The sequence below is a fragment of the Numenius arquata genome, chromosome 1 (assembly GCF_964106895.1).
Source record: "Numenius arquata chromosome 1, bNumArq3.hap1.1, whole genome shotgun sequence".
Classification (NCBI taxonomy): Eukaryota; Metazoa; Chordata; class Aves; order Charadriiformes; family Scolopacidae; genus Numenius; species Numenius arquata.
Window position 1 is genome coordinate 17,497,162 of NC_133576.1, and position 16,026 is coordinate 17,513,187.

A 16,026-nucleotide genomic window follows, 5' to 3' on the forward strand; every position below is an offset into this window, starting at 1 on the left:
AGTTTGTCTCTAGTTTAAGCAAGATCTAGCAGATTCTGTATTAGATTTCATCACAGTCCAGTCACTGTGCTTTTACAGTCAGATGTAGTTATTTAATACATATAGTGTAAGCCCAGACCTATAGGAGCGGAGAATGTAAGCTACTGTGGGAATTCCTTCTTCTGCGGTAATGTTGCTGTACAAAAGCACTTGGAGTCCTTCAATACATAAGTACAGGCAAAACAGTAATATTACATCTTCTGCACGTAGCATTGACAGAGGCATCACAGCAGTCATGTTTTGTCCATTTCTAGTGCCCACTCTTTAAAAAGATTGCTAAAAATCTGACAAGAGGCCAGGGAAGAGTTAGGAAAATGATTTATAGTCTCAAAAGTACATCTTGCCATGAATCATAAGGTGCATCAGTCTACAGTTTGTCAAAGGCTGTATCTCCATGGTGCAAGCAGCCCTGGATAGTTTATCCAAGCTAGATTTAAATATCTTGCCCTGTGTATTTGCCCAAAGAAGAGAATAAATGATGTCTTGAGGACAGTCTGACCTATCCTGAGTGGAGTCTCATGCTGGTCAATCATGTAACAAGATCCAGTGGCTAAAACAGAACTTAAAGAGAAAAGTGGTAGCTGGAAAAATTATGCACTTCATCGTAATGAATGCAATTAACCACTGAAACATGACTTAGAGCAAAACATAGGGTCAGTGTGGAGACTTGGTTAAAGAGAACTTACTTCATTGTAACTTCTGCTGATAACCAGTTTAAATAGTGAATTGAGGTAAGGTTGTATTTGTATAACGTTATAAATTTCATTAAAGTGTTGTAAAATATATTTTCTTTTTTTTATTAGAAAATACCCTTGCTTTATTAAAAAATATCTGAATAAGCAACATTTAGAAAGCTCTGAATAATGATAGGAATTTGTATTTCTAATTTTTTTATTATTTTACTAATATATGAGAGTGCAGTTCACTTTTTAAAGGAATTTGACATACAGTTTTTATTTGTTTGTGTTATATTTATATTTCTTTTGTATTCTATTTGTTAAGAACTGCAGGGCAGTGTTATTTCACTCCCTCTACTTTAGTATTAGAATTTGCCTTTAGTTGATACAGGAGTCTGGCTTCTTTTTTTTTCTATTTTACAGTGTGATAACATACTATCAAGAATCCAATTAAATGAATAGTAAAGTGAAACATATGTAATGTCATTTGCTGCTGATGGTTATCCAATTTGATTATCTGCTGCAGAATCTTAAATAGGGTTATAGATGGTTTACAACATTGAATGATCAAGGGAGCCTATAGAAGATACTTTTTTTTTCTTTTTTCCTTAACAGGTTAATAAACTGTTCAGTATTTTATTAAAGTTTCTAGTTAATAGGACTAGAGAATTCTATATTGACTTGTGTCTGTTTAACAGCCATTCCTCCAGGTAGTGCCATTTGGTAGTAATTCTAGGACTTCGTAGGGCAAATATTGTCAGTGTCTGCAGTCTCCAGCACCTCAAGTTTAAAATGTGTTATTTTTGGTCACTTCGGATGGCAAGAGAAGTATCCAGATCCAGAACCTCTGGTCAGTTACATAGATGCAGCAAAACAGAAAGTGAACCAGCTGGCCGTTTGCATTAATGGTACTCGCATATGCTTATATGTTAATACTGAAGTGCAGTGAATCATGTCTCCTGTTGTCCAAAATTAAGAAAAGTAGTTGACAGAAACCATGAAATAGACAACAAGGAAGAAGTGCCCCAACAGATGAGGGGAGAGAAGGGCTTTTTTTCTCATTTGCTTCTGTAGGTGATTCTCATTGCCCTAACTTGATCCTTTTCCTTGACAGATTTCTCATGGTCTTTGAAAAGCTAACTGTGAGGGTTATGCGTGGCTGGAGGTGAATGGCTGGAGGTGAATGGGAAACGGTCACATTTATTTGCAAGTGTTAAGGGTATGAGATACTCTCACCTGTTGACACGGGCAGAATAAATGTGATACCCATACTCTGCCATTTGCTTTAAATGGACACTGACTACGTTATTTAGTGTCATGCACGTGTATTGTTTTTGAATATACGCCAGAAGTAATGTGAGAGTACACTGCAAATGAAAAAAGATGCTTATTACATACGTTGGGTTTGGTCTATGTCTGTTCTCCCGGTTTTCTCCATAGGAAAATACTGTGGGTTTGGCTTTCAAATGGATGGTTTGATTACTTCAAAAAGTAATGAAGTCACAGTACAGTTCATGAGTGGAACACACACTTCTGGACGTGGATTTCTTGCAGCTTATTCAACTACTGACAAATCAGGTATTTGTAATTTTTTGGTAATTTTTCTATACTGGTCAAATTAGAGCTGCCTAGTGAAAACACAGAACTAATTTATTTATTCCCATGTTCTCATAAATCGACTTCTAAAAATGAAGACTTTTAATACAATCTTCCTGATACTTCTGCATAGGAAATTGGACTGTTCAGTAACTACTTAGGTTGCTGTAGTTTTAAAGAAATTATATAAAAGCTTAACCTTGATAGCAAGCCAATAATCAATTGCAGTTACTTCTTATTCTCAGTTATCTGTTATGAATGAAAGAGCTGCTTCGGATAAAGGATGAAGTGCATTTTGTCAGCTAGTAATCATGGTGGCAGATAAAAAAAAAATAAATTTCTTGGTGAACTGTATATATTTTATGCAGACCAGCCTTGTGGAAAATAGTGAATTACTGAAATAGTAACAGTTTCCTATACTTCCTCAACTCTTCAATTATATAATCTGCTGACTACTTTTTAGAGTTTTTGCCATTTCTTGTTTGCTCCATGTTTTTGGTTATTGTGGCCTCTAAAGGAGACTGCTGTATTTGTTTTGCATCTCCGTCCACTCATTGTAACAGTGAGTGACAAACATGGGTCCACAAGGAAATGAAGGATTGCCAGCAACTGCTTCACAAGGCAAAAGGCTTGAGAAAACCCTTTCTAGAAGTAATTCTAAAAAGAAGTTTTCATTTTTAATTTGCATTTTGTGGGTTTCCTGATGGATTTCTCTCTGTATTTTGCACTGTATATGCTGATACACAGCAGACTGAACATAAAATTTGAGATATCAGTCATGGATGCTAGTAACATGCCGCTCTAATGTTTACTCACTGTGCTGCCTGGTTTCAGTACTGTAGAACTGTTAAATGCTGAAAACACAGGCTTGTTTAGCTGACTTACTAATTTAATGTTGTGAAAAGCACATATGTTTGTGTCTCTGAATTATATCAGGTTCTCTGAAGTATAGCTGTAAATTAGGCTGCACAAAAAAAATGAATGTTTGTTGTGTGTCCCTTCTTCTGTGTGTCACATTCTCAGTGGATTTCCCAGTTACTCAGACAAATTATCAAGGTTCTACTGTAATAAAAAATCCGTTGCAAGAAAATATAGTAGGAATGTGTTTTTTTCATTCTGAGATGTTTGGTTAAGCCACAGAGGCTCAAATACATATTTTTGTGCACTTTAAAAAGCTTTCTCAAACTTGTCTTTATCATCCTCTTGACCTAATATTTTTTCTTTCCAGACCTAATTACGTGTTTAGACAATGCAAGTCACTTTTCTGAACCAGAATTCAAGTAAGACCGATTTTATCTGTTTCCCCCCAATCTCTTTAACGAAGTCATTTTAGTATTTCTGCTTCACTTTGTTACTTATACCTGATGCAGCTTGAAAATCGGCTGTCCAGAGAACATAGGAAGCAAACTAACTAGGACTAGAGATGAATAATTTTGACATTTGCACTCCTCCTTCCTCTCTCTCTTTCTATCCCATTTTTGTTGTTTTCATGCAGTATACAGTAGAACCTCGTTAATTTGCACTAACACATAGGAACTAATATCTCATTCCCATGGAAAGATTATTACTTTTATAATCATATTACAGCAGGTAATATGATTACTGAAATTCATATTTAAATACTGAATTTCATTACTATGAAATGTGTTAAAAACTACAAACCCATTTCACAGTTTGGTGTGAATTAATGAGGTTCTGTGGAGACAAAATTCTGTAGGTTCTGATGGGGAAAACATGTCATTTCCCTGTTTTCTCCTTCTTCATTTCCATCTGAAGCAAGGACAGTGTTTAAAGCTGCAGACTATAGTGAAGTACATAAACTTACCTTTTAGAGAGCTTCAGCACTGGCATCACAAATTGTTTCAAAGTGCAACCTTTGCATTTTTGTGGTACCTGCGAAGTTGCTTCAACAGTTGTTGAACTGCAGTGAAAATGTTAATAGTTTACTCGAGTTCACTGTTAAATCTTGGAGATTTGATAGTTTTTGTATGTGCACTATGAAATGGCATTAGAACATGAACATTGGCATGCATCAGAGGTGAAGAAGTCTTGCCTCTTGCTTTTCATGAGCTCGTGGTATTAACTGAATTTGGCTGTTTTTTTAATGATCAAAGTATTCCAAGGAGGTATTATAAAATAACATTACTATTCAGATGTATTATTTAAGTAGCCAAACAGATAGGTACGAAGGTCTCAAATTCATAAAATAAAATTAATTAATATTGGTACTTATATGAATTTCAATTTACAGAAACCGTGCGGTATTTATATTACAAAATGCTGGTTTTATTAATTTATTATTTGGAGACTGAAACTGTAGTTTCAGCTGAGACTTTTTTTTAAACTTTTTCAGATGTCTGTTCTCCTGTTATGTATTTCTCTTCCAGAGTATTTTTTGTCTGATTTGATATGTCTTCAATTAGGATATATCCTTAAATAGTGATATATGAATAATAACAGTGTGTTGTAAATCAAAAACCTAGTGACTATTTTATAACATTGTAAGAGTTGTAGTTACATGCGTATCTTGACTTGATATTTTTTTCTCTTCCAGTAAGTATTGTCCAGCTGGATGTGTGATTCCTTTTGCTGATATTTCAGGCACTATTCCCCATGGATACAGAGATGTAAGTAAAAATACCACGGTCTTGCTTGAATTTTGGTAAAACACACACTGAATAATTAAAAGTCAATTACAGTTGTACACATTAATTCTGCTGCCTGCGTTCTGGAATTTGTACCTCCTAAAGTGAATACCATGCTACTAATTTTTTTGCACAGCTTCTAAATGACTGGTGCTTCAGATGTTGCCATCTCCAAGAAGTGAAGAAATGTAGTAGAGACTCAAACCATCTTTGTAAGGCCTGCTGAGAAGGGTAGATCAATCAAAATATTGTTTTATACTTCCTGTTTTGTTTTTGTTGGCTTTCTCAAGTTTGGAAATACAGATTTATAAAGAGAGAACCAGGTTTTTTAATGGCGTCCTCTTGTTTTTGACACTGTAATACATCTCTAGTCTCAGTTGCAGTGGTTTTCTTTATTTTTTTATTACAACATGAGACTAAATACTATTTCTGCTCAGCAGCTATAAAACCATTTGCTAAACAGAGTTAATACTGTAACATTAATAATCCTGTAAACTGGAAATGAATATTTACTTAGAACGCTACCAAAACCTATAAACAGTTTTTCTGATGTAAGCTTTTGTAACTGAATTAGCATACCTGCCATAGGACTGGGGGGTGTTTGCTTTCTTTATTTTTAAATTATTATAATTTTGCTAGCAATCTAGTAAAAAACTACATTAAATCTCTTTATTTATCTTAAAATGCTCTTTTTAATAAGCCATTAGATCTAGCACAGAAGAAAGAAAAATTTAAAACACTAGTAAGTAAAGATTTTAATACTCATTATGAAACTAAAGTGTGCCTCTGATTTTTCTTAAATATCTGTAAATCCTAGGCTACCTGCTTAAATAATTACCCATATGTAAAAATGTCACCACACAGCATAACTGTGTTGTATCTTCTGGTCCACAGTGAGTCCTCACTAAACACCTGCGAGGTAATTTTTGTAGCTACTAACAAAATGAAGTTGATTGTCTGCATAACGTATTTACAGCGTTTGTAGGAGTTCTGCTTGTGCACAGTTTTTTGCCAAAATCTGGAAAAACTCTCTTCTACGGAGAAAAAAAGGAAACTTTAGAAATTAATGCCCTGTGACTTTCTCTTTGTATATTTTATTGCTCTGAAGGCAGAGAATTTCCCAGAGGTCAAGTTAGGTGGAAAGAAATCAAATTGTCCAGCACTTTAGGCAGAGTTTTAGGTAGAGGTTTCTCACGCATCTCTTTCAAATGATCAGCAGCAGCTTCTTGCTGCTTTAAGGTGTAACTTGTGTTTCCTTTGCCTGTTGCCCTAACGTCCGCAGTCCTCGAGGACCTGGAGCGTCCATTCCAAGTAATTTTTGATTCCTTTGCCTGTCACCCTAATGTCCACAGTCCTTGAGGACTTGGAGAGCTCATTGCTGACATCTGGTGAGCAGGGAGGGAAGTGCTGCATCTATTGCAGAATCCCATCTCTTTTGAGGGAAAGTAGGAAAGGAAAAGGGGAGCTGTGTGCATAAGCAAGACATAATTACAGTTATTTAGAAAGCTTTTGGGATATTTGGAGGGTGGGTAATCGGGTTAGAGTTTTTATGTGTGAAAATACTGAGGAGAATTACGTTCGGAAAAGTCTTGGTGAGCAGGTTTTTTTTGCCAGTGAGCTTGAGATAATAGGGGCATCCTGGCCTGCTGCACCATGCAATTATTTCTGAAGAAGCCACAATGGAGAAAGTTGTTCTGTTTTTAAAATAATGTGAAAGAGAAAATAATCCATTAAGTCTTCCTTCTCTGGAAGGGACCTGCTGATTCCTTCTTAAAGAATTGTGGAGAGACTCTGTAGTACCCAGTGGACCGATTGGCAGCGTGGCAAATGTGCAACAGCTAGCAGAGGACTTTGTTCGGGGGAGCAACTGTTAACAGTAAATAAAAATCTGCAGTTGTCATCTGTTGTTTATTGTCTTGGGCAAGCCCACACTGGGATACCACACTATTAATAACAACGTAAATACGGTTTCTGGAAGGTATACTGGGAGGTACCCAGGTGGTCCTTCACAGACAGCTCGGACCCCCTTGATCTTCTCAAATTCATGTTGATCCCAGTCTCATTGGATGCAAGTGAGGGGCTGCAGAATTGCAGTGTGTCTGTGCACACCCCAGTGCTGCACACTGCACGAACGCCGTTGGAACTTGACGATCTTTAAGGTCCCTTCCAACTCTAACCATTCTATGATTCTATGATTCTATGAATAGCTCTGTAAATGCCAGTTGCACTGTGAGTAGCCAGTAATCGTCCAGGAACCTTCATGCACGCGGAGGATGGGTGCAAAGCCACTGCTGCTAAGCCTTTTTTGGAACCGGCCTGTCTGATTGCTCCTGAGTGCTTGGATGTTTCTTGGTAAAGCCCCTTTAGCTTAAAAGGGTTTGCTTCCCAGCTGGGGAAGATCTCCTGGGCTAGTTTTGTTCCAGGAGACAGCAGCATCTTGCTCTGCTCGCTCTGTGCTGTGCTCCAAGGACTTGGTGTAGTGAGTCAGCCCTGCTCTCTGTGGCACAGCTAGCCTGCAAGCCAGGGAACTGCAAAGGTCACTGTGACTGTGGATCTGGGCTAGCAGTTGTCCAGGCAGAGAAGGAAAGAACAGGATGCCCTGCAAAAACTTTTTGTGTAACTGATCTCCGTTGACCTGTACAACCTAGGTAGTCAGCTTCTTTAGAACAAATTGTATTCACGTATTACTGTGGGTTTATATGGATCAGATTGCTGGATGGTTAAACCATGTATAACCATGAGTTAAAATAAAAAATATAACCCATCAGCTAAAAGTTATAAAATATGCAGTGCATCACTCCTTAAGTGTGAGAAAAGGAATAAACATACTTTGTGTGCTTTCTGTTAATAGGTTTTTTATGTACTTATGTATTCAACCTCTGTTGTCTTACATAATAGATTTATTGTAGCCTGAAAGTCTGGCTGCCTGGCTTTTTCAGACTAATTCACCTTGCTGTTTGTTTGAGCTTTTTTGAATACCTGGGTTACATTCCAAATCCATCTGGGCAAGGATGCAGTGAAATGTAGGAGCTTCTTTTTGTATTTTTATAAATTCTATAATAAGCCAAAGATGAATGGTTTCTAAGTAACAGAGATAACAGTTAAATAAGAACAGTTTTTTAATGTAATAATAAGGACTATAACTGAACAATATAGCATCTACAATATACAGTGTAGTATTTAGTTTATTTACAATATGATATTACATTTTTCTTTTTCCCCCCTTTTCAAGTCATCATCACTTTGTATGGCTGGTGTTCACGCAGGCGTTGTGTCAAATACTCTGGGTGGCCAAATTAATGTTGTAATCAGCAAGGGCATTCCGTACTATGAAGGCTCCCTGGCTAACAATGTCACCTCAAAAGTGTAAGTGTGCTTCTGATGTTCTCCTTATCTTTAGCACCTTAGATCTTGGTAGTGTCTCATCGTGGGATTAATTTCAGCTCACGGAGCTACGTGTTCCATGGACAGGTTCTCTTCTGTAAGATTCTCACAATGCTCTTTTGCTACAGTGTGATTGTTTTACCAGGTATTTTTTACCTCTAGATCATAAAGATTAATTTTCCAAATTCTGCAAAGAGATTGTATCTTCCAAAATGCATGGCATGACCGTAAATTCCTAATGGTCTGTGGAAAAATAATAATTTAACGGCAACTTTTTAGTTGCAGGGAAAGGAGTGTAACTTGTCATTTTATGTCCGAAGTCCAAGGAATGAAAGCAATCAGAGGAAATAGATTGTTGTTATTTTGATTAGCTTAATTTAAATGGGAAGCATTTTAATGAAGTCTTGCATTTTGATGGGCAGCTGTTTGTTTGAAAGCCTTTAACTCAGATAGTATATCGGGTCTAGTTTTCAGTTGAAAAGGTTTTTGTACTGAAAGCGCTGCAACTTGGTGACAGGAAGTGTTACTTTAATGGTGAAGCGCTTCTTTAGGCATATGTGCATAGGTTTCAGTGGCAAGAGACAGACAAGAAAAATAAATTGAAGACGCTTTGTTTCAATTCTCCTCACTGACTACCACGAAAAAACCCATCTTCTTTTGTTCTCTGCAGGGGGCCATTATCTACAAGTCTCTTCACATTTAAGACAAGCGGTAAGCATTATCACATGTACTACATGTTGAAACTTTGACACAAATTTTGTGAGTAGAAATAGGTGTGCAAGTATTTAATTTCTTAATTTTTGTTCTTGTTAGTGAGACTTTTTTTTACTGCATTGCTCAGTAATGTATATTTTACAATTATTTTACTATCTCATTTTGATGATCAATGATCACGATGTTCATAGATACAGTCATGTGGAACATAAGCCTTGCCTATGCGCAGAATGAGATTCTTTCAGGTTATGTTCCTCTATTACAGTCTAGTTTAAAGTGACTTGACTCCCATACTTTAAATGAACTTCTAAAGCAAAGTTGGGCATTTAAGAATTGCTCTTTATTTGTACCAACTGTATATTCTAGGTTTTTTCCAGGTTGTACTCCTTGCCCTTTCCTTGTTGCCTGCTAAGAAAGCGAGCAGAAATCTCCAAATGATTTGTCAACTTTCTCCGGTCCCTTTTTTTTTCCTCCTGTATTCTTTCAATGGAATGCCATGTGATAAATTACTTATTTGTCTTGCTGTGGAAAGGCATCTCTTGGGTCTTGCTCTGTGTGTAAGTTGTGTTACTTCTTGGCTGCCATGTTTTTGTTCTGTAAATGTTTACCAGGTTGCTGATTGGTATAACAAGTGTTCTGCCTTCTTAAAGCTTTACTGCTTTGCATGTTTTTACTTTCTATCAATTATCTGTTTTCCAAATAAATTAGCTGCAGTTTTATAAATGAAAGCCAGCTTTTCTCTAAGTCACTTTAAATGCCATCTTTGAGTGGATGTTGGAAGTATTATGAAAGATGGTGGCCTTTCCTTAGTCTCTTTAACTGTTTTAATAACAATATTAAAAAAACCCACAAAAACTAACAAAAGCATTATGTCTGTTTTTTGTAAGGGTAAAGTTAAAAAAAAAGGAGAGGGGGAAAATCATACACATACCCCTTACATATGTAAAAATTAGAAAATATAATTTACGTAATGTAAAAATAATTTCTCTCCCAGACCTCTGCAAGAGCTGGAAGAAGGAATTGCATGTCTGGTGACCTTATGCATTGAGAATATTAAACACAGTGATTGAGGCAGGGTTTGTTGGGGGTTTTTTTCTTTCAAAATGTGATCTGCTAGTGTATATGAAAGTAATTAAATGGCCTGGAAGTATGAAGAGATAGGATAAAATGCTGATCTAGACTATTGATTTCAGTGACACATTTGAGAAATTATTGAATAAGCTAGAGACAAGATGCAGGTCTAAATTAAAATCTATGTAGTTGGGTGGCCTAGGAGTTAGCTGAAGGAAAAAGAGGACTCTGTAGTATGCTCAAATGAGGTTTATGAGACTGTGGTGAAGTTACTAGTGTGGTTTTTCTGTAATAGTTGGTTTCATGACTTGGTACAAAATATTGGTGTGTTATTATGCTAGAGGTGTGGCCAGTGCAGAGGAAGATGAAACTATTTGTGCAGGAAGATCTGGCTGACTTTGAGACTTGAGTAATAGAAATTAATTGAAGAATCACAGAGCAAAAAGTATAAGGTTGGGTACATAGAGACGGACATTTCTGCTTCAAACTGGCATCATGTTAGACAGAAACAACAGATGAGGGAAAGGATTCAGTTAGTGAAGTGCTAATGTGATCCTATGCTGTAGCAGGTGAAGTACATCCAGTAGAGACGACAAACTGCTAATGCCATCACAGAGGACATTGACAAAGCCTTGTCTGGGATCCAGTCGCATGTGGGCTCTGCCCCCTTTGCCTCCCTTGAGGGATGAGCGCCTGACCTTGGTGCAGAGGAGGGCTGCAGGGAGAGGGGCGGCTCACAGCAAAGGGGAAACCTGGCTGGGTGGTTCAGGCTGCCTGATGGAAGGCAAAGATTGCTCTCTGCTGATCTGTCTGGGAAACACACCTGTGGAAAGGGAAAACTGTTGGCACTAGAGAGCAAGATTTTAGCAAAGAGAAAGTGGTTATCAACTAGCCACAAGGAAATTTACCCAGGAATTTAGGGGATGTTTTTTAGCCATCAGCAGTATGCAATGTGGGAAGAAACTTCTAGTAAGAAGGGTGATAAAAAAATAAAACTAATTTCAAGAGTGTATTTGAGCTCAAGGCCAGGATTGTGACATGGCTTCCTACTTTCTCTGGTGTATTGTTTGAATTAACACTGTAATACTAAGGTGGGTTTAAAAACCAAGAAGTTATATAGACGCAAAAAAGGAATGAATGATCAAGCAGTCTGTTTCCTATCCCTGCATCATCTATACATACTATTAAACCATGACGGCTCCCCCAGAGCTTCCCTTCTAGTGCTCTGTGTGGGTGGTGATTGAGAGAATATCCACATTACTCTTGAACAGGCATAAATCATGTAGTACTCAAATGCACAGGTTTGGTTCCAGCATCACTTTTAGAAAGCAGCAGACTGTGTTTTGTTGGCAGTGTTGTAAATTTAGATGGCAGTTTAATATTTGTGTGTAAAGTCTTAAACTCCAATCACGTAAAATAATTGTGTAACTTGAATTTTCATTTTGAATCCTCAACTTTTCTGTTGTTCAGGTTGCTATGGGACACTGGGGATGGAGTCTGGGGTAATCCCTGATTCCCAGATCACAGCATCATCTGTTCTTGAATGGTCTGACCAAACAGGACAGGTGAACATTTGGAAACCTGAAAATGCCAGACTAAAAAGGGTTGGTCCTCCTTGGGCTGCATTTATCAGTGATGAACATCAGTGGTTGCAGATTGACTTGAATAAAGAAAAGAGAATAACAGGTAAGTGAATCTGATGTGGCTTTTAAGCAACGTTCAGAAAGTTTGGTAACTGATATCCTTTTTTCCAGTGCTTGGTCTTAGATAAAGTCCAGGTAACATTTAATTACCATTACAGCAAAGCTGGTTCCATGTCCTAGCTAATACACTAAGGAGCCTGGAGTTAAAGAGTTGAACAGGTGGAGTTTCGTGGTAGAAGACACCTCTTCCATCAGAGTTTGTTGAAGTGTTTTTATGTGGCTTTATTGGATCCTTGGTGCTTCATTTTTCCTGCTATTTGTCTCCTTGGAGGTGCAAATCCATGTCCAGTGAGCTCAGTCTACTGGTACCTCAGGTGCAGGTGAACTGACTTATGTTCCTGGGTTTTCCCTACTGCCTGTCATGTGTGCAGTGAATCCAACAGTAGAGACAGGAACAGTTGGAGTGCAAAGAGAGATAAGCAGCAGACAGACTAAACCAGCTGGCAGTCTCACCTTCACCTCCTTGCCTGAAGTGGAACTTGGGCTGAGAGTCAGGGATGGTGAGCCCCTCACCAGTCTGTTGCACTTTCCCTCAGCAAATGGACCAAACAGTGCAGATTGATGCAGCCAGAGGCTGCGTCAGGCTCTTCTCCTTCACAGAGATTGTGAAGGACTAGTTGTCATGATTTTAGCAGCTGTGTTTATTTGGCGAGACAGCTAGAGGTGCCATTATCCAATCCACTGTGGATGGTTCACTTCACATTCTGGGAGTTGAGCGAGTGAGCTCATGGTTACCTGCTTCTGTTGATCTCAACATGCTGAGTAGTGAAGCACTGAGGCATTTGCATTTTGGGTTTAACCTCCAGGGTAGCCTAAGTAGCGGCAGTGCAGCTTTTGTGTATTCTGTGCTGATGTTAGTGTTTTCTATTTAGATTGTATTGTCAGAGGTGATTCACTTTTGTTAATTGGCGTTTGCAATCTGACTTAAAAATAAAGTGGCTCTAGGTAGAGTGCTTCATAGAGTCCCAGGCTTTAAGACTATCTTGAAAGGTTTTCCTTTGAGTTCGGGTTTGTGTCTCTCTCTCAAATGCACAAGTTGGTCTCTGTAAACCCAGCTGCACAGGCTGCTATCAGCAGCTTGGCTTCCTGTCATTAAGCAACTCGGGTTTACCAGCAGCCTTCATTATTACCTCCCCGGGGAGTCTTTGGATTTTACATTACTCCTCTAATTCCTGTGCTAATAAGCTTTTACAAAACAGCTTTCCTGTGTGAGTCGTTCTGCACCACTGAAGTGTCAGCTTTAGGAAGCTATGGCTCTTTCCAGGGTGCTTTTCAGTTGGCAGTACAAAAGCAGGAAAGCATGGTGCTGTCTTGGCAGCTGGAGACAGGAGCGGGCCATGGTCAAATGAAGAGGCCGTTTCCATCAAGAAATGGGTGGAAAGTGCTTAGCAAGGTTATATATAATGAGAATTAAAATATAAAAGTAAGTTAAATGATTATTACATTTCAGTCACTGAAGAAGTGTCCGACCCCAGCACGTTGGATAAACTTTTTGAAATGTAACTGGACCAGTGGAGATTCCAGCTAAATATTTCTGGATTCAAAAGCTGATCTAATAATTTTACAATCTGGTACCAGTTTTTTGTCTAACTGGGCACCTTCATTTTCACAGGTATCATAACTACTGGATCAACCTTAGCAGAGTACTACTATTACGTCTCAGCCTACAGAATTTTATACAGTGACGATGCACAGAAATGGACAGTGTACAGAGAACCTGGCATGGATAAAGATAAGGTAAAAATACCACACGCTTTCTAGGTATGTTCTATGGAGATTTCACGATTGTAAATACAACCAATTTTGGTACGGTGAGGAAGTATTAAGTAATTTTCCTTTTCAGTGTAATTTTGAATCATAAAGAGCATTTATACAGAAAAAACATATGAAAATACATAAGGATTTGAACAGTTCTGAAATTCAGAGGTATCTTTATTACTATTTGGGGATGGGAATATTCTCTACAAGAAACTTCCATTGCCAATGGTAGGCTGTCTGGTACTGCATCCCTTTAAGAATACTCAGATTTCTTTCAAAATAGGTTGTATGTTTCAAAATTAAGGTTTACTTTCTTATCCTTTTATGGTTACATAGTAAATGTTAAGGATTGTATAATTTTCCATCTTTTATAATGTTTTTGTTAAATTTACTTTTTGACAAAATACTGGTATGTTTCTTTCTTGTGTAATAAAACAGCCCTTGCAGAGGGGCTTAAAGGATGAAATAATCATGTTCAGATTGCAAATGCTTTGCCACATGGAAAAGTTACCTAATGTTAGTGGCAAGATAATATTATTTTCCCTGTGTTTACAGTTTTGCAGTATTTAATAGTAAAAATAAGATTATTAATGTCCTACCTGGTCTTCCCAGTGGTTCAGATCAGATTTTCTTAAACAAATGAGAGGATTCTTGGTAACCTGACTGAAACTAGAATTTCCTTCTTTTTCTTAAAATTTGTGGATGTAATTTCCTTAACTTCCATAGGCCTGTGGTATTACATACATGTAATAGTAACTTGTAACCTAATAACTTTTTAGAAACGAGTCTTAAGAATGGTAACCGTTCAGCTGTGCTTGGTTTTCTGCTGTTCACTATGGGTTAAGAATGTTTCAAGGTAGGATGTAGCATCCTACCTTGATGAAGTATCTTGTTTGTTAGATTAAGAGGCTTTTGAACACTGAACATAATCACAGTAGGATGCTTTCCTGAAAGGAGGAGACTTTACTGTCAGGGCTGGTCCATCTCCTTGAACCTATACATGAACTAACAGACTGTTAGTGTGAAGCTTTCAAGGAAAAAAATAATGAATTCAGCATCTTTTGCTAGTTTTCGAGTGCCCTCTCCTGGCCATAAAATAAAATCTCAACTAGTGAGCCGCCTAGATTTAAGCTTCATGTTTAGTTTGATTATTTTCTTAGAAAACTTTTGCAGCTGTTGCCTTTTAAGTTGAGCATATTGTTTTTCTTGCAAGTTCATGAAGTGAAACAAATTGTGGAGCTTGAAATTACAGGCAACATCTTTGTTTTGCACTCTTTGTATCATTAGGTACAACGCACGAAGAACCACACGTATCCAGGAAGTGCCAGCTGTAGTTAAATGACAGAAATAAGGGTTCACTGTGATCGATCTCTTACACCTCAAAATAGCAGATTTTTCGTCTGTCTGACATCATCTCAGCTTTGCTTTTGGATGCAGATGCGTGTGGGCTTGTCCCTTTGAGCCTTACATAATTGCCCACCAGACAAACCAGGAGGTGCTATTCCCCGTTCTCTTGAAAAATGTTTGACATTCCTAACGTTGTTCAGGAGAGTAGGAGCTTTTCCATGGCTTTCCTGTAGTCCTCTTTGCAAATAGCTTCTAGAGATCTGTAGGATCTGTCAAGAAAAGCCTTTCTTAAAACTTCGATCTATCAAAAAAAGGAATAAAATGCTTGAATTGGGGAAAAATGACAAATCAAAGTTGCAGTGTTGGAAAAGTTTTCTTTGACAGCACAAAGGCAAATGGAGAGACAGTTTGAAAATAAACAGAATACAGAAGTTCTCATCAAAAAACTTGCACTGTATTAATCTCAAGCATTTTTTTTGAGTGAAAAATGAACCAAAAATAATGCGCTGCAGATAAAGTTAAATTACTATTCTAACACTTGACATCAAAACCTTCACAAGTAAAAGCCTGGAGTAAAGAATTACTTTACTGCTAATCTTTCTTGAAGATAATAGTCAACGTTAATGATTCTTGGTGCCTTTGCTGTTACATGCTTAGCCTCGGAAACCCAAAGGGAGATTAACTCTCAGTGTTGGGCATCTGTTTTCCTAATCTGTAACTTGTGCATTTGTTGCTCGGCCTAGCCAGGTGCAGCTTGCACCTTCTTTTAGTTGTGGGCACTGGCACGGCACAGCACAAACAAGGATACAGTACAGCAGTTTGGGATGGGCGCATCCCCTCAGAGAGCCACCTCTATATGTTTAGGGAAAAATTATCTGTAAATGGGAACCTGGTCTACTGTGGTTTTGCCGCGTCTCGTTAGATTGTAAATACTTGGGCACACAAAATGTGAGTGCTTTGTATTATTTATTTCCAAAATAACATCACAGACTTGCCCCTGCCTTTAATCTGTCTTCATTCATTGCTGGTAAGTATATTTAAAAACAATAAGCTTAAATTCAGAGCAGGACAAACATCACCGAGAGCCACATG

At 37.8% G+C, this 16,026-nt stretch overlaps 1 protein-coding gene across 1 annotated transcript in view; it reads left to right on the forward strand.

The window, feature by feature from the left end:
* DCBLD2 (discoidin, CUB and LCCL domain containing 2) overlaps positions 1–16,026 on the forward strand; it is a 47,964-nt gene that overhangs the window by 21,812 nt on the left and 10,126 nt on the right. Inside the window, exons 3-9 of the mRNA XM_074154438.1 lie at positions 2,157–2,294; positions 3,541–3,592; positions 4,867–4,939; positions 8,190–8,323; positions 9,012–9,052; positions 11,597–11,812; positions 13,442–13,566. Coding sequence (XP_074010539.1) covers positions 2,157–2,294; positions 3,541–3,592; positions 4,867–4,939; positions 8,190–8,323; positions 9,012–9,052; positions 11,597–11,812; positions 13,442–13,566 — 779 coding nt within the window. The remainder of the gene's footprint in view (positions 1–2,156; positions 2,295–3,540; positions 3,593–4,866; positions 4,940–8,189; positions 8,324–9,011; positions 9,053–11,596; positions 11,813–13,441; positions 13,567–16,026) is intronic.